This window comes from Myotis lucifugus, unplaced genomic scaffold (assembly GCF_000147115.1).
Source record: "Myotis lucifugus unplaced genomic scaffold, Myoluc2.0 scaffold_573, whole genome shotgun sequence".
NCBI lineage: Eukaryota > Metazoa > Chordata > Mammalia > Chiroptera > Vespertilionidae > Myotis > Myotis lucifugus.
Window position 1 is genome coordinate 52,148 of NW_005871621.1, and position 23,185 is coordinate 75,332.

Here is a 23,185-nt window from a genome sequence, read left to right on the forward strand (position 1 = left end):
CCCTCGCCCCGTGGAAGGGTCCTGGCGGGATGTGCGGGCCTGGTTTACACTCTGAAGCCGCAGGCGGCTCGGGGGGAAGTGGTGGGGAAGTGGAGGAGCAGGCAGGAGGGAGTGGGCCGGGTGGAGAGAGTGGACAGACGTCGGTGAAGGGCTAAAATCCCTCTGTGGTCATTCTGTAGCCTCTCCCATCCCCTTGGAAGAGCATGCTGCCCCCAGAGCGTGGGCCTGCCTGTGCGCCTGGGCTGGGGCAGGGGCAGGGAGGAGCCAGGAGTGGGTGGGAGCACCGCCGGCCACCACTGTCTCTGACCCGGAGAGGCACAGCTGGATGGGTGCATGCTGACGGGGCAGAAGGACTGGGCTGAGCGCTCAGGGACACGTGCGTCCTCACCTGCCCTCAGCTGCAAGCACTGCTCATCAGAGCCGAGCTCGGCGGCTCCTGGCCACTTTAGGATAGCTGAGCTGTGCTGTCCTCTGTCTGGCTGCCCGTACGTGGCCGGGCAGTTCTGCGGGGGCTTCCAGGCAGAGGTTGGGAGCCTGGACATGCCCACCGCACAGAAACAGCAAGCAGAGGCTCGGCGGCGAGAGGCTGTGTGTCCTGGACAACGTCGCTTCTTTGTAACTGATGAGGGGCCACAGGAACTGATGGTAAAATCGGTCTCCTTGTACGTTGTTTCACTTAAAGCCGCAGATGTCGTCCCGGACGTTAAGGGAGGACTTCCTGTACCAAAGGAAGCCGCGGGCCTGAGCAGGCCGGCCTGGCCTGGGGGCAGCCTGGGGCAGCGGTCTGAGCCGGGGTGGCAGGACAGCAGACCTGGACTGGATGGTGACCTCACCCTCCTGCTGTGGCCAGGGCACTGCTTGGGCCCCATGTCACCCCGCCATTGGAGGGATGAGAGGGCCCAGGGACAGCGCTCGCCCAGCGAGCAGTGGCTGGACGCTGCCATTTGTTGTCATTGCAATGGTGGTCGTTGCCTGTATGTCCGTCACTTTCCAGACATGGCTGCCTCAGCAGCCCCAGAGCCCCAGGGGCCCATGCTTTCCTGGGCACCAGTTCTCTGGTTCTTTGGGAGCCTCCTCCTGGGGTCCTGCCTCCTCTGCACCCCCAATGATGGACTGCAGGCGGTGCCAGGCGCCGATCCCTGCGCTTTCCTGCTGACAGGGCTGCTGGGAGGGTGCTGCCTGGCTTAAATCATAGATTAAAGTAATGCCAGCCGAATGGATGGCATGAGCCGCTGATCCTCCAGTGCCATTGCGGGCAGGGCCTCTGTGAAGTGGCCGAGCAGATCAGGGGCGAGGAGCTGGTGCCCAGTGGAAGGGGCATTTGTGCTCAGATGCACTGGGCCAGGATTGAGCCCCTGGCGTGCACGTGCAGTGGGTTCTGAGAGAGACCTGAGCCTACCTCGCAGGGCGCGGGCGTGGCAGACGTACGATGCCGAGCTGCGGGGTTTGCTTGGAGTGTCCGCGCCACGGCGTGTCACCGTCGGCTCCGGGTCCGGCGCTGTGCTAACGGGCTAGGCACTTGGCAGCAGTTTTTGTGTTCCTTGTTACATTAGATACATTATTTTATTGTTATTACAAAAGCATACGTTTGGCCTGGAAACCATTTACTCATTTGTTCCCATGCACATGCCCCCCACCCCGGGTTTGGTGGACGCGGCACAGGCGTGCTGGTGGCGGGGGTCGTTGTGGAGAGGCCGCGGGGTGCTGTCCGCCCGCAGCCTGCACATGCCCGCTCGCTGACCCTCGTGCTCACTGGAGGGAGGGCGCCGTCCCCTGGCGGAGGGCGGCTGCAGCTCCAGGTGACCTCAGAGCATCTGAATGGACAGAGAAAGCAGCGACCGCAGAGGTCACCGTGTTGGCATGGAAACGAAGCCTGTCCTCTGCTCCTGAGAGCAGGTTCCCCGTTCATGTCGGATGTGGATCCATTAGCATACGTGTTGGGTGCATATCTGGTTTATTATGGAAGAGTGTGTGTGTGTGTGTGTGTGTGTGTGTGTGTGTGTGTGTGAGAGAGAGAGAGAGAGAGAGATTGGTATAGATGAGGGTCTCCGCGGCTGAGGGGGTAAAACTGAGACCAGCACCCTAACTGCAGACACGGCATTAGTTCTGTGATGGGAACGGGGCCCGGCGGAGCTGGAGCCTGGCCCTGCGCCTCCCAGCTGCGTGTCCCCTGCGTGGTGCAGCTGGCGCGTGCAGAGGCCCAAGCCCCCCCCACCTCCTGGGCCAGGCCCCCCGTGGGCTCAGCTCTGGCTGTGCCACTCTGGAGGGGACGGCTGTTGGTCAAGCGCCCCGACCTGCTGGCTGCGGATTTGCAGGCCCTGGGGCTCTCCGAGGTGGACAGAGGGAACGGCGCTGGGAGGAAGCATCAACCCACGGGCTGGTTTCAAAGTGTGCGCAGCACTGAGGTCGAGGATGGGGTCTGGATGCCGCGTGGGAGAGTGGGGCCGCACCTGCTGGGCCCACCGCCGGGCCTTCCTCTCCAGCTCATCTTCCCGAGTGCCCCCTCTGCCCCCAGGCAGCTCCTGCTACCAAAGCCGCAGCCGGGAGAGCGTCGTGCACCTGGCAGCCACTGCCGCCGCCGGTGCCTGCTGAAGTGACGCGGGCAGGCGCTCTTCCTTCTCAGCTCGCGGTGCACGGTGCTGCACGGCCTATTCATGTTGCTTGTCTCATGGCAGCCACCGGGGGCGGGGCACGATGTCCCTGTCCCTTGTGAGGCTGTGAGTGTCACCCTGAGCCTGGGGCAGTCTCCTTCCCTGCCTCAGTCCTGCCAGAGCGAAGCCCCACAGACCCAGTGTCCTGAGGCTGGGCGCCCACGCCCAGGGCTGCTCCCTGTAGCTCCCGGAGGAGCTGCCCGGCCTCCCCCTGTGGCTGGCCACCCCTGCCCCTGGCTGGGCAGCACCCCTCCCCTCTGTGTGGTCACCTGGCCTCTTCTCTGTGCCTGGGCCCACGTGTCCTTCCTACAGGACACCAGCTATTGGAGCAGGGCCCCGTATGACTTCATTTCAACTTCATGGCAACTGCAATGACCCTGTTTCCAACAAGGTCCCGTTCACAGTTCCAGGACCAGAACTGCACCCAGCGCACGGCTGGCTCGCCCAGCGCCCTCCCCACGTGCGGCGGGCTCGGCACGTCTCTCCACCCCAGGGCCATGCGGCTCTCCGTTTCTCATCCTCTGATCCCCTTCTTGTCTCACACCCTCTCCTCCTGCCCCTGCTGCTCTCCTTTAAGCAGCGTCCTCTCCTTCATGTGACTGGCCCTGTGCAGACCACCAGACCCACGCCCCACGGTGGGTTGACCTGGCCATGCCCAGGGGGAGCAGCTCTGTGGCCTCCTGTGGCTCAGGGTCTCCAGTCACCACCCTTCCAGGCAGGTTGTGTGTTTCGTTGCCACCGATTAGAGTAAAACCCGGGGCCATTGCTTCCCCTCGTAGATGAGGCTTCCGTGCCCCTCAGACCTCACACATGAGTAACCTGGCCAGCTGGCGAGTGAATGGGCGGTCAGTGGGTGAAGAGTCAGCGGGCGCTGATCTGCCGGGAGCAGGAGTGGTCCCCCCTGCCTCTGGTGTGTCTCTGTCCGGGACTCACCCACTGCCTGGGTGAGCAGCACGTGGCCTGGTGGCAGAGGCAGAACTCAGCAGCCGCAGTTCTTACCGTCCTCTGCTGGGAGGAAGGGGCCCTCTGGGGTGACTAAAGGGGGAGACTTCGCTCTCTCCGACCCCATGGAGTGCTGGCTGCACCCCTAGAGGCCGGTTCTCAGTCACCAGGCCTGGCTCCTCTGGGCTGCTCGGTCGTGTCTGCAGGTCGGGGGTCCGTGTGCGGAGGTCGGGGGCCGCATGCAGGCAGCCTCTGGGAGCGAGGGGAGAGCTTAGCGGGGCTCAGCACCACCCTCACATGTGCACATGAGGGAAAGGAAGCCGAGTGGTTAGTGGCCAGCTGCGAATTAACCAGGGAGCGAGCAGGGCCTCAGCCTCAGAGAGCTTGCTTTCTAGCTCTCATTCTGGCCTGCCGTGAGGGAGTCTGCTCACTGGCATCTGCCGGCGCCTCCTTGTCCCGTGGGCGAGAGACCTCGGGGGTCGGAGACCTGGGACTGGAACTGCAGGCGGCACCCCCGCTGTACCAGGTGCCCCTAGCCCCCAGCAGAGCACTGTCCTCACCCGTGTTTCCCAGAACTTCAAATGCTGCCAATGACTCGGGTGTCCAGGAGTGATTCAGAGTAGTTTTACATTAGATTTGCCCAGTTAGTGGTGAAGAACATGTTTTTGTTGGTTTAATATCCATTGAATTGCCCATTCACAGAGTTTACCCTCCTTGTTTGAGGATTTCATGCCTGCAAATTCTGTTACTTCACTACAGTGTCTTTGTAACCCTGAGTCCATGCTCGGCTGTTTTCATGGTCACGTATGGCTTGTGCAGAGCGCTTGGCCCAGCGGGGGCAGGCCTTCTTGTTGACGGCTGAAAGCAGGTATCTGGGTGTCTTTTTTGCTTCTATAATTGCAACAATGTTTCTTAAACTGCAGCTCAGAACCCAGCAGCAGAAGGCGGGGAACCTTGGCTTCCTCCATCATGGAGCAAGCAAGCCTCCTGTTCGCTTCACTGCCTGGCTGCCGGCTGCCATCTTGGATGGCAGTTAATTTGCATATCGCCCTGATTAGCCAATGGGAAGGGTAGCGAAGTTACGGCTAATTACCATGTTTCTCTTTTATTAGATAGGACTAGAGGCCCGATGCACAAAATTCATGCAAGGGCCAAGCCAGCGGCTTACCTCGGCCCTCACAGCCCTGACTTCATCCGAAAGGTCATCTGGAAGGACATTCGGAAGGAAGTCCAGTCTAATTAGCATATTATGCCTTTATTATTATAGATAATAATCATACATAATAACCAGTGTGAATGAGTGACACCTCTCCAGCAGATACCTCCAGTCTCCCTTGTGAAGGGAAGCCGTCCTTTCGACTTGAAATTCACAACCTCCCACCCCCTCAGCTACCTCCCCCTCAGCCCCCACCCCCTCAGCGTGAGAGGGGCCGTCACACCCTGTGAAACGTCCCGAGAGCCCACTAGGAATGCCATCATTGTCTGTCCAGTCAAATCAGGAATAACAGAGACATGCCATCTTTCCATTTTTAAAAAAGAATTAGGGGCCAGCCAGAAATCAAGCCAAAAGATTCAGAACATGGACATGTTTTACAGTCATTTTCAGATTGAGCTGTGATCTCAGCTTTGTCTGAAGTGAGTTCATCCCCTGATGATTGATGTCTTGTCTTTCTAATCTTGTGGGTTTTATGTGAGTGGAATTTTAGCATGTGTGTGTGTTTGTTAATTCCCACTTGAGGATATGTTTTTATTGATTTTAGAGAGAGAGGAAGGGAGATAGAAATATCAATCGGTTCCTCCCATATATGTCCAGATCCAGATGGAACCTGAGGCCCTTCAGTGTGTGGGACAAGGCTCCAAGCAACTGAGCCCTGGCCAGGGCTGTGTGTGGGTTTATCTTAAAAGAGAATAATCCCCAGCCCTTGACCTACACCACACACACACACACACACACACACAAGAGAGAATAATCCCCAGCCCTTGACCTACACCACACATGCACACGCACGCGCACACACACGCACATGCACGCATGCACACACACCACCACGTGTACACCCCCAAACATACCACCCTGCACACCTCACCTGCCCTGCACACACTCTCCTCTGGCTCCTCAGGGCCTGTGTTGCCGCTGAGCTTAGGGCAGTGTTTCCAGCTGCCCTCCCCCCCCGCCCCCCAATCTGTGTTCTGGGTACTTCCCTGGAGGGTGTGAGCCCTGGACAGCTTCTTCCTGCCCCCAAGCTGGGTTGGTGGCCAGAGCCGTCAGCGCACTCAGCCTGGCCTTCTGCCTGCCTGGCCGGTGGCTGGCTGCTCTGAGGGCGACTTTGGGTGGCGAGAGGAGGGATGGGCTTTCTGAGCGCGAATGTGCATCGTAAGTTAGTGAGATGAGATGTGGTTCATATCAGTGTGTTCACCTCCTGCCTGTATTTGTAACCCCAAGTCCACACTCACGCACGTCTTGTCGCTCACAGGCATGCGGAGCGGAGACCTGAATCGCAGCTGCACGCGACCCAGCGGGGGTTGGAGGGGCAGCACTGCCGGCCTGTCCGCTCCCCGCTAACAAGGCCCCAGGGCCTGGAGTCCTGAGACTCCACATTTTGTTGGTGATTTCACTGTTGAAGATGCTCAGCGCTCAGTAATGGTGCTGAGTGCTGTCCTGGGAGAGGCTGCGAGGCCCGTGGAGAAATCCCTGGAGGCAGCCCAGCTTCCTCCGGGCGGGAGCACGACGGGGGGCTCAGCAGTGGGCACTAGCCGGGGCGCCTCCAAGCAGAGCCCCTCAGACAAGGTCCTGCGTGGTCGGGTGATGCGTGCTAGGGCCGCAGGCTCCGTCCCAGCCGTGGCTCTGATCCCGAGCCGTGTTCTCGGCAACATTCCAGGACGGTTCCTGCGGGGCGAGCCTGGGCGCAGGGCTGTGGGAGGGGGCGCGGCGGCCGGCACGGAAGGCGCCTGAGCTGGCTCCTGTGTGACACTCCTTGGCAGGTTACTTTCTGAACTTCCTGGAGCCGGTGAACAACATCACCATCGTCCAGGGCCAGACGGCCACTCTGCACTGCAAGGTGGCCGGCCACCCGCCCCCCAGCCTGCGGTGGCTGAAGAACGACGCCCCGGTGGTTCAGGAGCCGCGGCGCGTCATCATCCGCAAGACGGAGTACGGCTCTCGGCTCCGCATCCAGGACCTGGACACGACAGACACCGGCTACTACCAGTGCGTGGCCACCAATGGGATGAAGACCATCACTGCCACCGGCGTCCTGTTCGTGCGGCTCGGTGAGTGGGGACAGGCTGGGCCTGGTTTGCAGGGAGGGCGCTTCACAGCCACCAGGGGAGAGTCACTGGCAGCTTGAAACAGCACACACCCCAGCAGCGGGACAGCGGTCAGCGTGCCGGGCCGGCGTGCCCTGCCCTCGCACTAGTAAGAAAAGGGAGGGACACGGTGGACACGCTGGACGAAGGACATAATCCCGGGTTAGCGGGCAGGTCGTAGGCCACAGAGTCACCCTGCGGGAGGCCCCCACGCAGCCTGAGCCCCCACAGGCCTGGCACCTACCAGCCCACAGACCCCTGGCCCGGCAGGGGTGGGGGAGCCAGCGTGAAGACAGCTCTGAACTCTGTGCTAGGTACATGGCTGGAAGGAGGGTGTCCCCTCGCATCCCCCTTTTGAGAAGGTCCCTGGAATGCCCCAGCCTGTCTGTCACCGATTAGGAAAATGGGTCTTGTGAATCAAGGTTAGATGTGGAGAGAGAAAGAGCAAAACAGTGAAAACTACAAAAATAGGTCCAAAAGTCCTGGCCAGTGTGGATCAGCGGTTAGAACGTCTGCCCTCACACGAAAGGGTCTCGGGTTCAATTCCCAGTTAAGGGCTGGGACCTGAGTTGCAGGCTCCAGCCCAGCCCTCATGCGGGAGGCAGTCAATGGCTGTGTCTCTCTCACATCGATATTTATCTCTCTGTCTCTCGCCCTCCCTTCCACTCTCTCTGAAAAAAATCAATGGAAAAATACCCTCGAGTGAGGATGAACAACAACAAAACCACATAAAAACATGTCCAACAGAGAGCGCCCTCCGGGGTGCGGCTCCCCGCTCCGGGCACAGCCTCCAGGGGCCAGGGCCTGGCTGAGGCAGCTCCCCACGGCGCCCTGCGCTGCTGCGCCTTCACCGATGCGGGGTTGGAAAGAAGTTTGATTCCAAATCATGGAGCATTAATAACATGTCCTTTTTTCCTTTTTAGGTCCCACACACAGCCCAAACCATAATTTTCAGTAAGTATCTGTTTTCCTGAAACCATTCTCTCGTTCTCTGAGGCTCCGTTATGTAAGAATCCAGGTTTAAATCCAGCAAGCACATGTTTTTACTGAATTTGCTGGAAGTCGGCTGGACTTCACTCGAGGATGGCAATGCGTTTGCTGTGGGCTGGGAAACGATGGCCTGTTCCAGTTGGTGTTAGGAAAAACGTCATAAAAACAGAGATTGCCAGGTCCTTTCATCTCGCGTGGCCCCCACACGCCTGGTGGAGCATCCACACGGGGCCGGCCGCGGGCACCAGCCTGGTCTTCAAACGCATTTGGAACCAGGGAGGCCGTTCTCCCTGAAACCCAGCACCGCCCAGCCAGAGGCGGCCGGGCCCGCTTCCCGGCACAGCCCCGGCTCAGAGCCTCGCCAGGTCTGCACGGGGCGTGCGCTCAGGCCTTTCCGGGACAGCCTTTCCACGCGTGCACCGTGGGGTCCCCTCTGGACCCCATGCTCTCAGCGTGGCCTGAGGATGGCTCGGCAGGCCTGTGTGAGGTTGCAGTGGTGGGTTCCTCGTTGCCTCCCCGACACAGGAGGCACGGCTGCACCGCAGTGTTCTGAGGGGACACGCTGTGTGTCCCTGTCCCCCGGGTGCCGCAGGAGCGTTGGCCTACCAGTGGGCTTGGTGAGGCCGCTCCCAGCACAGCAGGTGCCCTGGCGGAGAGCAGCTGGGGGAGGGGCTGCGCTCAGGGGCCCTGCCCAAGCCTTGCCCCTTCATCACGCATGTGCGTCGTGAGGAAAGAAGTTGCACAAAGGGAACATCTGTGAGGCTTTAGAAAAGATACGTCATTTCGAACGAGTTTTTCTTTTCTTTATTTGTATCATTAACTAATTTACATAATAAGTATATAACAGACAGTATATTGTAAGAGCAGCAGTCGCCCACCTTTCGGACCTCACGGACCACCGGCTGGCGACCGCTGTTATAGAGTATACAGATATGGCTTATATGTAATTATAATGTAATTCACTAAATGTATAAATATCAAATGCATTTACATAAGTTTTATATAAAAATTTAATATTTTTACACTTATTTTCTTCTCATTTTAAATTATGGATCAAATCAACACATTTGTCCAAATAATTCGTGCAGTCCTGGCAGAGTGACAGTTCATCAGTCCTGTCCCTCGGGCCTGTGCCCAGGCCCCGTGGCCAGGTGGGTGTGCAGGCGCGGCCTCTGCCCTGGGTACACGTGTGGGCCCAGGAGACACAGCACCACTTGCCCCCTCTTTTGCATGAGTGGTAGGATAGTTAACTGTCAGTGCATTTTAAATCCCCCTGGCCGCACCCACGGGGCGCCCGCCTCTGCCCTGGGCATTCTGCATGTCCACGCCCTCACTGGCCCCGAGGCCTTGTGCCCCTGGAACGTGGACAGTCTCTCTCGGGGACTCTGAAGAGCAGAGCCTGGAGGGCACACGTGTGCACAAGTCGCTTCCCTGCCACACCTGAGAGGACCCGCGTCTCCTTGTCCCCAGTGTAGCCCCACGGTTGTCTGCCCACTCCCTCCCGTCACGCTGTCCCTCTGAGTGCTGGCCAGCTGTCACCCTGTCACCCCGAGTGCTCGGCGTGACACCCCCAGGCTGCCCCTGCCTCTGGCAGTGTCTCTTCATAGTCCTTGCCTGTTGCCCTTACATTGTTTCTTGGTGATTTTTAATAATTATTCATCTACTTTTTGATAACATAGAAATTTAAATTTTCTGTTATTTGTCAATAATTATATGGGTTTTCATGTGTCTTATTAAGGAACACCCTAATTTCCTTGAAATATTCTGATAGTGTTTTGATTGAAATTGCAATGAATTTTTAGATAAATTTGGGAAAAATTAATATTTAATTGAATTGTCAAGGACCACTTCCTTCATTCTTTAAAATGTCCTTTTCTCCCTAACATTTATTTTGAAAATTTTCAAACAAATGGAAAAGTAGAAAGAGTTTTATAGTGATCATCCAGTCCGAAACCTACCAACTGGACCCTGCTGTTTACGGCACTTCCCCTGCCAGCGTTCTTGCTTCTTCCCGCCGCCTCCACCCAGCGGGAAGCCATCTTTTTATTCACTTCACAAGGTGCAGATATCTGTGCACTCCCTGAAACTTTTCAGCAAGGAAGCCATTAACAAGTTCAATATCTGAACATTCTTGTTTCATTTGTGAGTTGACCTACAGACAATGACATGCGCAAATCTTAAGTATTCCATTAACAACGTCCAACCAATGCAGAAACCTCTGCAATCCAACCCTGGTCGGGCCCAGAGAGTCCCATCCCTGGGAGCTCAGGTGACCGCCTAGTCCACGCCCCTCCTCCCCTGCCAGCCACCGTTCTGGTGGTGTTCTGCCGTGGACAGTTCTATGTGTTTTAGGACTTCATAGACACGCAGCCACAGCACAGAGCCATGCAAGCCTGGCTTCCCGCACGGGGCGTCGCCTTCGAGAAGCATCGGGCCGTGTGTGTCAGGGCACTGCGTCCCGCTGGACAGTGCTGCTGGACGCTGGGCCCGGGGCACCCACTCCCGCTGGTATGAACGCGATGGACTTCTCTCACGGTGTTGTGTGGACATGTAAGCATCTCTGCTAGGGAATGCCTCGGGGTAGAACTGCTGGCGTGCAGGGTCGGTGCCTGCTGTTCTGTAAGAGGTACTGCCTTCCCCGAGGGGGCGTGCCCTTTGCACTCCTAGTGGCGGGGAGAGGTTTCGGGGGCTGCACGCACGCACCAGTAGTTGGTCTGGTCAGTCTTTGTAACTGAGCCCTTCTGGTGTGTGTGATTCCTGGAATACTTAGGATTCCTACACTGTTTTGTGAGTTTTAACTCTTTATGTTACTGACTTCTAAAAAATTACTTTTATCAGTCGTTTTTAATTTCAAACAAATCTACTTGACATGGTGGCGCTTCCTCTGAATGCCACTTTGGCTGCATCCCCCCGGGCCCAGGGACACGGGCTCTCCGTTTCCTGTTCTTGTTGAATTTTATCAGTGAACTTGGGGTGTATTTTACTTTTGATAATTCGTTAAAGGTGTTCTTTGTGACCAGTTAGATATGTTCAATTTTTGTGAACATGTCCTGTTGTTTCAACAAATAACTGTTTCCTGGTGGTGGCCACACATACCTTGATTTACATCGTAGATCACGTGTGTGAAGTGTGTTATTAACACCGGCTGTTTTCTTTGTCACGTGGGTTACAGAACCTGGAAATGTGTGAAAGCCGTCGTGCTCGTTCTGGCCTTGCCAGTGCCCACCAGCTGTCTGTTTTAAAGGGGCCTGGGTGTGCGCCAGGCCCGTGGGCCCGAGGCTGCATGGCTTTGGCTGTGTTTGTCTGGAAGTCACTATTAACGCTCTTCCCCTGGAGTTTAGTTTGCCAGAGAGTGACACTGCCACCGGCTTTCTCTTCGTTTGCATTTGCTGCAGACTTCTCTTCCTCTTCCTGTTCCACTGTCCCCCAGCCTCTTGGCATCCGTTTTATGTGGGTATCTTATAAGTAGCCCATAAGTTCGTATTTTGGAGGCTGGTAAGGAGGATTTCCCATCTGGAAGTTCAGTTGCTACATGCAGGCTGTTGTCGTGTTCACAGATGTGTGCACAGCACTCACTGCACTGGGAGCCCGCCCCGCCCCGCCCCGGCGTCTGTGCGCCTGTACGCCTGTGAGTGAGGGAGTCTGCTCACTGGCATCTGCCGGCGCCTCCTTGTCCCGTGGGCGAGAGACCTCGGGGGTCGGAGACCTGGGACTGGAACTGCAGGCGGCACCCCCGCTGCGACCAGGTGCCCCTAGCCCCCAGCAGAGCACTGTCCTCACCCGTGTTTCCCAGAACTTCAAATGCTGCCAATGACTCAGGTGTCCAGGAGTGATTCAGAGTAGTTTTACATTAGATTTGCCCAGTAAGTGGTGAAGAACATGTTTTTGTTGGTTTAATATCCATTGAATTGCCCATTCACAGAGTTTACCCTCCTTGTTTGAGGATTTCATGCCTGCAAATTCTGTTACTTCACTGCAGTGTCTTTGTAACCCCGAGTCCATGCTCGGCTGTTTTCACGGTCACGTATGGCATGTGCAGAGCGCTCGGCCCAGCGGGGTCCCAGCGGGGGCGGGCCTTCTTGTTGGAGGTCTGTTTCGTGTTAGGCTGTTGGTGGTGGTTTTGCTGTTGAAATGGCCCCAGCAGGTGCGGAATTGCAGCCCTGCTCCTGGGGGAGAAGCGGAGGCTGCTGCCTGGAGGGTGCTGTCATGAGCCTCCTCGGGCCCAGGCCCAGCTCCGCTGGCCGCGAGCACAGCGTCAGTGACACAGCAGAAGCCACAGACACAGGCCTAGGGGAGGTGGGACAGCGAGCAGGTGGCGGGCTGTCCTATGTACAGTCCTCAGGTTGGGCTCCCTGCTGTGGGTTCTGAACTCGGACAGGAGTGGCCGGGTGGCTCAGCCCTCTGCGCTGCCCCTCCACCCGCTGCCTGCTGCCCCACGACCCCGTGGACACAGCTTTTGCGGGACATCCGTGTGTGTGCTGGGAGATGTGGGCGTGGAAATCCTCAAAGGCTCAGGGAGTTTCCACCATTTAAAAGTTGTTTCCTTCCGCCCACTGGGGGTGGGGTGAGGGTGTGTGTGTATGGAGAACAGAAGCTTTAAGAGAGGCTGTTCCCCCACAGACGTGGTTCAGAGACGGTGATTATAGCTCACCCAGGCCGGTGCGCAATGCCCGGGGTCATTTCCTATTTCACGTGTGGGTTTCATTCTCTGCTCTTCCAAAGAGTGGTTCCTTTTCACAATTACAGAGCCCATGCACCCGGGTGGCGGCCTGGTGGCCTGGAGGCGGGTGTGGGTGTGGGTGTGGGTGGGTGTGGGGTGGTGCAGGGCAGGTGCTCCCTGAAGCCTGGCCATCAGGCTCCCTGCTGCCTGAGGTGTTGCTGGGGCAGCCGTGGGCCCCACGGTGCTTCTGCACAACTAAAAGTTACGTTAACTATCGAATTCTGGGAAACAGGAACCTTCCTTGGGGCTGAGTTCTGAGCCCTCTTCTTTTTTTACCTCACAAACCGAGTAATTCCAAGGCTCAGCATTCTCCACGCTGTGTTCAGGTCCCCGAGTCTCCATTGCCAGGTCCGGACGGGTCCTGTCTGCCTGGGTCATTGTACCATTATAGTGAGTGTTACAGTCAGGTGTGTGAATCCTCCATCATTCTTGTTCTCTTTCAGAATTGCTTTGGCTATCCTATATAGTAAAGAGCTAATATGCAAATGGTCGCCATGCCCTCGTGCCCTCACGCTCTCGCGCCCTCGTGCTGGGGCTGGGGGACCTGAGGCCATGCCCCCTGCCTTGCGGGGCTTGACGGGGGTTGGGCCGGCTGGGTCTGGGTCTCCTGCGATTTCGAGGCGCGCACGGATGGACAGGGACTTGACTCTGGGTTCCATGGCGCACCCCGGACTCTGACAGGAGGGAGATTTTATATACATTTTACTAATTTCTTGCATCTCTGACACTTCTGTTATAGAGAAAGGGCAAATAGCAATATTAAAATATTTCCTCTAATTAATTCTCTTTTAATGTGCACAATTTTGTGCACCGGGCCACTAGTTCTACTATATTTGCATTTGCATGTCAGTTTTAGAATCAGCACGTCAGTTTCTACAAAAGCACCTTCTGAGGTGCTGTTTAACTTTTGATTTTGCAATCATTTCAAACCTGCAGAAAAATTGCAAAAATAGTAATAAGTAGCCCCACTATGCTCTTTACCCAGGTTTACCAGTTTTTATATTTTCCCCCATTTGATTTATGTCCTCAGCGCACATCTGTAATTAACCATGTGAGCGTATGGTGCACCCATCACACTCCTCTGCCCCTTCGTGCTCCACTGGGTGCCCCCGAGGTCAGCACTCTTTCCCCCCAGACCCCCAGCTTCAGATCCAGGCTGTGTCTCCGAGTGGCCACTCATTCTCCGAGCTTTTCTGTTGCCCCGCGTGCTGTGTGGGTCCCTCCCCCCCCCGCAGCACAGGGCCCCCCGGCCGCCTCAGTCTCCGGTCAGGTGGGATAGCACGTGGCTCTCTGTCTCGGAGTGGGCAGGGCTGGTTTTTAAAGGTTGAAGCACCAGCTCTGGAATGTCTTACTTTGCCGAGTGCAGTTCACGCTTGTTCTGTGGAGCTCATGGCTGTTTGATCAGGAGGCATATTGGTCTGCAGCGTCCTTAGGACATTCTTGTCAAGTATTTTTTTCCAGGTGATGCTGGCCTTGTAAGATGAATTGGGAGGTATCCCTTACTCTTCTATTTTCTGAATAAATTTGTGTAAAATTGCTGATGTTTCTTCCTAAAATGTTTGACAGAATTCACCAGTTTCTATTATTTGGAGCTAGAGTTTTAATTGTGGGAAGATTTTTGATTTCAACTTTGAGTAAGAAATATAGGGCTATTCTGAGTTTTTATTTCTGTTGGCACTAATTTTGATGTGTGTGTTTTTCAAGGAATTTGTCATTTTTTCTAAGTTGTTGGATCTGTGTTCATATACTTGTTACCTTATAAGTTCATAATACTCACTGCCTTTTACCATCTGTCAGGGTCTTTGGTGATGGCCCGGGGCATCCCTGACGTTGGTAATGTGTGTGTTTTCGCTTTTCCTTAATCAGTTTTTCTAGGTGTTAGCAATATTGTTAGGTTTTTTAAGAAACCATCTTTTGGTTTTATTGATTTTTCTATTGTTTTCTACTTTTATTGATTTCTGCTTTCATCATTAACATTTTCTTATAATTCAGGTTTAATTTTCTTAAGGTGTAAAACCTTATCTAATTTAAGTATTTACAGCTATTAAGTATTAACAGCTATAAATTCATCTCTAATTACTGTTTTAGCTGCAAGCTATCAAGTTTTTATTTTTTATAATTTATATTTTCATATTCCATTTAAAATTATACTTAATTTTCCTTGTATTTTCTTTTTTGATCTGAAAAGGTTATCTAGAAATATGCTATATAATGTCCAAATATTTGGAGAGTTTCTAAATATATTTTGTTATTGATTTCTAATTAACTTCTGTGTGATCAGAGATTTTATGGTTTTAGTTCCTTTCAACTTATTACTCTGTGGTGAGCATGAGCAGTGGACATTCTGGGTGAGTGTGAACAGTGGCCTTTCTGGGTGAGTGTGAGCATGTGGTCCTTCTGGGTGAGTGTGAGCAGTGGTCCTTCTGGGTGAGTGTGAGCAGTGGCCTTTCTGGGTGAGTGTGAGCATGTGGTCCTTCTGGGTAAGTGTGAGCAGTGGCCTTTCTGGGTGAGTGTGAGCAGTGGCCTTTCTGGGTGCGTGTGAGCAGTGGCCTTTCTGGGTGAGTGTGAGCATGTGGTCCTTCTGGGTGAGTGTGAGCAGTGGCCTTTCTGGGTGAGTGTGAGCAGTGGTCCTTCTGGGTGAGTGTGATCAGTGGCCTTTCTGGGTGAGTGTGAGCATGTGGTCCTTCTGGGTGAGTGTAAGCAGTGGCCTTTCTGGGTGAGTGTGAGCAGTGGCCTTTCTGGGTGAGCGTGAACGGCAGCCTTTCTGGGTGAGTGTGAGCATGTGGTCCTTCTGGGTGAGTGTGAGCAGTGGCCTTTCTGGGTGAGTGTGAGCATGTGGTCCTTCTGGGTGAGTGTGAGCAGTGGTCCTTCTGGGTGCGGGTGCCGCTGCACTGAAATGGGTGTGCCCGTTGGTGTGCTGTCCTGCAAACCTCCTGTCGCTCTGGGGGTGGGGACTGTTTCCCCCATTTACTCTTCACTAATTTTTTCCCTAATTGAATTCATTGCTGAGAGGCAAGTGTTAAATTTCCGGCTGTAATTGTGGGTGTTTCTGAGTTGTCCTCTAGTTCTGTCTGTCCTTGCTTATGTGTCAGCTCCGATGTGAGTTGCATTCACGTGTACGTCTTTTTGGTGAGACCCTTTCCTTTGAAAGGTGTTTGTGCTGATGATGGAATTCCAGCTCACGGTGTATTTTCTCTGAGTGCAGGGCAGCGGTCATTCCTGGTCTTCTGTTTTCACTGTTCCACCATTTGTCATGTCCCCTGTTTCCATTTATCCTGTTTCAGCAAGTCGGCTGTGATGTGGGTCAGTGTGGTTTTCTCTGTATGGATCTTGCTTGCTTTTCGCTGGCGTTCCCTGGCCAGTGTGTGACTGTTTTCACCCGATTTGGAAAGACGTTTGGCCATGACTTCTTCACTCTGTTTCCTGCTCGCACCTTTCCTCTCCTCTCGCTGGGGTCTGAGTGCACAGAGGTCAGACCCCTGTTTTCCCACAGCTCGCCGGGCTCTGCGCATTTTCTGTAAATCTTACTGTCTCTTAGTTTCAGTTTGGAAATTGTCTGTTGACCTGTCACGTTACTGCTTTTTTTCTATCTTCTCCACTCTGTTGTGAACACCATGTTTTATTGGAGATGTTTTTCATGTCTTGCCTCTGCTTCGTTCACAGTTTCCGTCTCCCCACAACTCACCTTTACCCACATTGTTTTCTGTACCTGCAGTTCCCTGAAGTCTGGTCTGCGGAGCCTGACATCCCCGTCATCTTTGGGTTGATTTCTCTTGGCCATGGGTTACGTTTTGCTGTTTTTTCATGTGTCTGGTAATTTCTTATCGTATACAGGACATTGTGGTTTATACTCTAGATTTCACCTTCCTCTGAAGAGTGTTTTGCTCTAGCAGCCTATTAGATTACGGTCAGGTCACCTGCAGCTGATGGAGTTTAGCTTCAGACTTGGTCAGAGTGATTTATTTTCGTTTGTTCTCTGTGCTTTTGCTGTGCCTCCACCCACACCCGCACCCACACCCACACCGTCACCCACACCCGCACCTGCACCCGCACCCGCACCCATCCCCGCACCCACACCCACACCCGCACCCGCACCCGCACCCATCCCTGCACCCGCACCCACACCCACACCCTCCAACTCATCTCAACTATGGCTTCCTCTCGTCATTCATCTACCTTAGACATACCCTTTCACAAGAACAACGATTATGAAATGGTTTTACCACTTTTAACAAAAATAATGAGGGGGGAATGTTAACTTCCGACACAATGTGTAACTACATCTGAATTTTGACACTGAGTACTTTTCAACCTCAAAGGAACCTTACTTTCCTTTAAGGGTCATTCATTATTGATATCCATGAGTTTTCTAAGCTTTTCTTGAAACTAACTTTTATGTTTAACATGCACAAGCTGGGGAGGCGGTTGGCAGTCAGCCCGCCATGTCCTCGGTCCCTCCTGAAGGACATCCTGTCACACCCGGTGGCCTTGCCTCTGTCCGGCACCCTCCTCCTCTCCTGTGGCTGTGTCCTGCACCACCTGGTAGCTTTCCTCCTCCGTGACTATGAACTGATGTTGCGTTTCTTCCTCACCTGTCAGTAGACCCTGGGTCAGTGCCTTGGGCGTGTAGATTTCCAGACCTGGTCTCGTAGCTTGTTGTTCTGGAGTTGGTGAGCGTGTCCCCTGTGGCTGACGGACTGATCGATGGCGCTCTGCCCAGAGCTTTTCTGTGGCTCCCGAGGGACTGGTCTCACAGATGCTCTTCAGCTCTCACCTCCCAGAGTTCCCAGGTGCGCCTGGTAAAGAGAAAGCATAATTCCATGTGAAAATGTCAAGTAATTCCCACTTGTTTTCTTAAAATGTAATAACCTGAAGGATCTCATTTTCCAACTATTCTTTATGTTTTGGACATTTTCTAAAACTCAGATTGGAAGCCCACTTGGATGAGTAAGCTGTGGACCAGCCTTGAGTCCCTTTTCAGCCTGTCTGCCCTGCCCCCCTTTGCATTTTCCATCCTGGGGGCACCTGAGCAGCAGCCAGGGAGGGGCCCATCCAGGGAGGAGCCCACCCAGGGAGGAGCCCACCCAGGGAGGGGCCCACAGTGAGGGAATAGGTTTCCATTCCTTGACTCTTGAAGCAGAGAGAAGTTGTCAGTCTTCCTGGGATGCCCCATGGGACTGACTGGATGGAATCCCGTACCCTGGGTGTAGGTGACAAACCTCTTCAGGATTTTCCCGGTAGAGCAGGCATGTGCCCTGCACCCAACCCGCACACCGATGCCTAGCGCACCTGCCGGCAGAGTTGGCGGCCCTGTGTGGGTGTGCCTGGCCGTGGCGGCTCTGGGTGTGTGTTAGCACACGCGCTCGCCTATGTGAGCTGTAGTTAAGGAACCCTTGACCCACAGCAGTGATGGTCGTGAACTGGACGGCGGGCTCCTGCCTCCTGTTTCTGGGGTCAACAAGAATCTCCTGACCTCGGTGATTTTTGGCTCCAGATAGTTTTCTTTGGAATATTTTCTTCGGGGACAGAGAAGGCAGCAGAAGGGAGAATCACTGGAGCAGAGGCCCTGGGAAAAGGTGCCCGTCACTCCCTGTCTCCGCTGCTGCAAGCGTCCAGCTCCACCCTGAGAGAGCCCGCCGGTTAAGGTGGACACAGCACAGGTTCCATGGGTCGTTGACATCAGTGTGGGGTGCAGTGACAGTGTTGTTACCCTGAGGGGCAAGTGGCAGCTTTGCTTGAAAACAAGCAACTTAGTGACAGGCCTGAGCCCTTGTGTGAAGCTCGCCCTCGAGCCCCAGCCCTGCTCCTTCCCTCGCAGCAACGGCCGCCCCTGTGTGGGCCGTGGCCACGTCACTGGCTCCTTGAGCATCCGAGGACGACTTTCACCGCATCGGTGCCCTTAGCGCGACCTCGTCAGCTGGGGCAACCTGCACGGTCGTTCTACAGAGAACAATTTAAGACTGGCCGGGTTTCGGAAGGCCCGATGGCGGGGGAGGGGCTTTTGGGAATTTCCCTTTCTGTCCCCGCATTTAGACACATGGCCTGCTGTCTGCACAGCAGGGACAAGGTTGTGCGTCACCTGGAGAAAATGCTGTGAGGGCCAAACTTCTTGGAATCCCCCCATGGCTTCCTCCATTTCCCAGTTTCCTCTCTGCAGTGAAGGGTAGAGGAGCTTCCCATGAGCATCGTCCTCACAAGCGCCTTGTGGGGCCTCGGTGTCCGGGGAGGGCGTGCACACCGCTCTCTGATGACACGTGTTCGAGTTGAACTGTCTCTGTATTTGGACGTGGACGTGGACATGTTCCCTCTCAGATTCCAGTTCACACTCAGTCCACCCTGCCCCCTTAAAGATGCGGGGTTTTAATCAAGTTAATAGACTTTATTTTTTTAGAGAAGTTTTAGGTTTGCAGAAAAGTTGAACATAAAGTACAGAGTATTCTCATGTGGCCCCTCATCCGCACACCCAGTTCCCCCAATAGTGACATCTCCCTAGTGTCCGCATCGCTGAGCAGCTGATGCAGTGTGACTGACTGGTTCTAGCACACTCACTGTCCCCATCGCTGAGCAGCTGATGCAGTGTGACTGACTGGTCCTGCACACTCACTGTCCGCATCGCTGAGCAGCTGATGCAGTGGTACTGACTGGTCCTGCACACTCACTGTCCGCATCGCTGAGCAGCTGATGCAGTGGTACTGACTGGTCCTGCACACTCACTGTCCCCATCGCTGAGCAGCTGATGCAGTGGTACTGACTGGTCCTGCACACTCACTGTCCGCATCGCTGAGCAGCTGATGCAGTGTGACTGACTGGTCCTGCACACTCACTGTCCCCATCTCTGAGCAGCTGATGCAGTGTGACTGACTGGTCCTGCACACTCACTGTCCCCATCGCTGAGCAGCTGATGCAGTGTTCCTGACTGGTTCTAGCACACTCACTGTCCGCATCGCTGAGCAGCTGATGCAGTGTGACCGACTGGTTCTAGCACACTCACTGTCCGCATCGCTGAGCAGCTGATGCAGTGGTACTGACTGGTCCTGCACACTCACTGTCCGCATCGCTGAGCAGCTGATGCAGTGGTACTGACTGGTCCTGCACACTCACTGTCCCCATCACTGAGCAGCTGATGCAGTGTGACTGACTGGTTCTAGCACACTCACTGTCCGCATCGCTGAGCAGCTGATGCAGTGTGACTGACTGGTTCTGCACACTCACTGTCCCCATCGCTGAGCAGCTGATGCAGTGTGACTGACTGGTCCTGCACACTCACTGATGTACACTGGGTGCATAGTCTAGACTGGCTTTCTGTACTGTGGGGGTTTGCCCACCATTATAGTGTCATACAGACTCGCACTGTCTAAACATTCCCTGTGCTCTGCCTCTGCGTCCCTGGCAACCACTGGGTTTTACTGTCTCCGTGGTTTCGCCTTTTCCAGAATGTTCTGTAGTTGGAAGCACCCAGGACGCAGCCTTTTCAGAGTGGCTGCTTTCACTTTGCCATACGCATGTAAGGTCCGCCAGGCCATGTTTTTGTCGCTGAATAATATTCCGCTGTGTGGATGGGCCTGCGGAAGGGCTTCTCGGAGGCTCCCACGGTTTAGTGTTCTGGGTGAAGCGGCTGTGAACCTCGGCGCGGGGTTTGTGTGGCGTGAGCTCTCCGTTCATTTGGGTAATTACAAGGAAGAAGATGGCTAGACCCTAAGATGCCAGATTTAAAAGGGAAAATTCTCGGGGGCGCCCGGCAGCTTCCGGTGCGCTTACCCGCGGTGTGTTTTCCCAGAGACGACGACCACGAGGACGGCTTCTGCCAGCCGTACCGGGGCATCGCCTGCGCGCGCTTCATCGGGAACCGGACCATCTATGTGGACTCGCTGCAGATGCAGGGGGAGATCGAGAACCGGATCACAGGTAGGACAGCCTGTCCCTGCCAGACCAACGCGGCCGGGTGTGCGGAGGCTCCATGGCTCCTGCCACAGAAAGGGGCCTTTTTAGAAGCAATGGCCACCGTGTTTGCCCTAAAATGCTCCTCCCACTTGTGCGTCTGAGCTAGTGCGTGTGGGCGGCGGAGAATGGGTTTCTAACACCTGCTGGGCCGGGGGACCGGGCGGGGGGGAGTCCTGCTTCCCGGCCTCACTGCCTCGCTCTGTCATGAGCTCTCAGGCAGAAACCCACGCAGGTGCCGTTGAAATGCCCTCCACACTGAGGCCAACTCTGGCCTTGCCTGTACCCTCAGTCTGTAGGGTCTAAGGTCATGGTCACAGAAGGGTCTTGCCTTTACCCTCAGTCTGTAGGGTCTAAGGTCATGGTCACAGAAGATCTGCCTGGCCCGTCGTTCCAGAGCCCCCCGGTCCAGTGGTGAGAATGGTTTGAAAACCTTACTGTCTCTCATTGGAGAAGTTTTTATGCCATTTAAAGCAGCACTTCTCAACCTTTTGACCACAACACACAGTAAACGGTATACTTTGCATCTTGACTTAGCGTACGCACACATGTATTTCAGAGTCGAAATGTGTTACAGGAGACAGCAGTCACCCTTATAAAAGCCGTGCACTTAGAATTTTCCCTTCAGTTTTATTTCATTAAAAGTTGGGCCCCTGCCGGTGTGGCTCAGTGGTGGAGCATCGACCCAGGCACCCAGAGGTCACCCCTTCGATTCCCAGTCAGGGCACATGCCCCGCTTGCAGGCTTGATCCCCAATAGGGAGCATACAGGAGGCAGCCAATCAATGTTTCTCTCTCATCAATGTTTCTCTCTCTCTCCCTCTCCCTTCTCTATCTAAAAGTCAATAAAACATTAAAAAAAGGAAAAAGTTGATCACACCCTTAATATGAACCCAGCACTCTGACACCCTCTGTTCTAATTATCTTTTGAAATGCCAGCCCCAGACTCCAGAGTTAATTTTACAGTCCGCTAGTTGGCAGACACTGACTCAGGCTCCTCGGTTATTTCTTCAGGAATCGTTTAAAGAATTAAGCAACACGGCCATCTAATCAGACTGATCTGCCATATAGCAGCTTTAGGTAAAGGTTTAGGACGAGGATTCTCCAGATGCGTGGGTTTATGAAAGGATAAATTGGAGGGCGCTCTAGACCGCCTGGCCCCGCAGCCCTCAGCGTGGTGCTCCGTCTGGAGAGCGTGCTCCACAGAACCAGTCCCGGGACTCGGGCTCCCCACGAGTGGGCTCCAAGGAACCTTCCGGGTGCCGTGCAGGGCGAGGGTGAGAGTAGCCGGGACCGGAGTTGTTCGATGTCCCAGCACCTGAACCACACTTCAGAAATGAGCCCTCACTTGAGATGTCTGGGGGGCGGGGGGGAGGGAAGATCCTACAAGAGTCAGCCGGGACAGCCTATGGCCCATCACCCCAAGAGAAATGCCAGGTTTGCTTTCTCGGGCAGCCGCCCTCCAGGCAGCACCAGCTCCGCAGGATGGGGCTGAGCTATGCACACCTGGTTCTTTGGCCAGTCTCTGTTCCTCAACTGTAACATCAGCCAGAAGTGACCAGGAGGGCGGAGGGCGGCGTCACGCACAGCGCAGAGGGTCTGGCAGGAGCGCCAGTGCCCTGCGTGGACACAGCTGTTGCCTCAACCTGTGGGCTGTTCTTCACTTGCTGTTTTACAGGCTCCGTGTGGGCTTTCATTCCCCGTGGGGTCTCCACAAACCACTTGACACGGGCCCAGGAAGGGGCTGCATGAGGGGCTTTCCTACAGTAAATGCCTGGGCAGGGCCCAGCACTCTGACCCGGAGCCTGCCCTGGTGCCTGGTCCCTCTCCTGGGTAATGGGGGCCAGCAGCGCTGCCTGCTGGACAAATGGGACACTACAAGTGGGTGGAGCTGGGGCAGCCCAGGGACTAAATTCCCACCTCCCCCGCCTGGTGTGTAGGGAAGGGGGCCTCTCTCTTTTGCTGTCCAAGGTCAGGTCCTTATCAGCAGGTCCTTTGCAGGTCAAGGTGGGTGGACCTTCTGGCTGGTGCCTTCCTTTGGGCCCCGAGTGTGGCAGTCTCCCCTCCAGCCCCCCGTTCCTCCATGCCAGGCGTCAAGTTCTTCCCCTGGACTGCTTCGGCCCCATCACTCCATCCTGGCATGTCTTGCCCATAAAAAGCAAACCTGCAGACCCCCTTCGAGGGCTGCTTCTCTGCTCCTCCTCCTCACAGACCTCGCCCTGTGCAAGCCCGCCCTCTGCCACACCTCCCCTCGCCGCCAGCACCCCTGCCTGAGGCATCCCCTTCCTCTGCTGCTCCCGCGCCCACTCCTGCGCTGCATTGCCCAGGGCTGCTGACCGGGCATACGACTTGCTCCCCTTCATCCCACGAAGGCCTCCCCGGCTGCTGTGACCTTGCCCGCGGGCGGGATGCGGGGAGAGAGGCCTGGCCCTTACACCTCCTCCCCAGCCTCTCCTAGTAGAAGCCGCCTACCCCTCCCCCCCCCCCCCCCCAAGGGCTCTTGGGGCGGCAGGCCCACCCTTTGAGAAGCCAGGTTCTACAGGGCCACAGAACCGGCCCCCCGGTTTCCCAGGGGGCGCTTTCTGTCACTAAAAAAAAACAATGGGACAAATCCCGAGGCTAGACCCCCTTCTTTTTTG

At 55.2% G+C, this 23,185-nt stretch overlaps 1 protein-coding gene across 1 annotated transcript in view; it reads left to right on the forward strand.

Annotated features, from left to right (window-relative positions):
- Window positions 1–23,185, forward strand: part of ROR2 (receptor tyrosine kinase like orphan receptor 2) — a 36,884-nt gene that overhangs the window by 4,979 nt on the left and 8,720 nt on the right. The window contains exons 5-7 of the mRNA XM_023745709.1: window positions 6,576–6,863; window positions 7,823–7,853; window positions 20,387–20,514. Coding sequence (XP_023601477.1) covers window positions 6,576–6,863; window positions 7,823–7,853; window positions 20,387–20,514 — 447 coding nt within the window. The remainder of the gene's footprint in view (window positions 1–6,575; window positions 6,864–7,822; window positions 7,854–20,386; window positions 20,515–23,185) is intronic.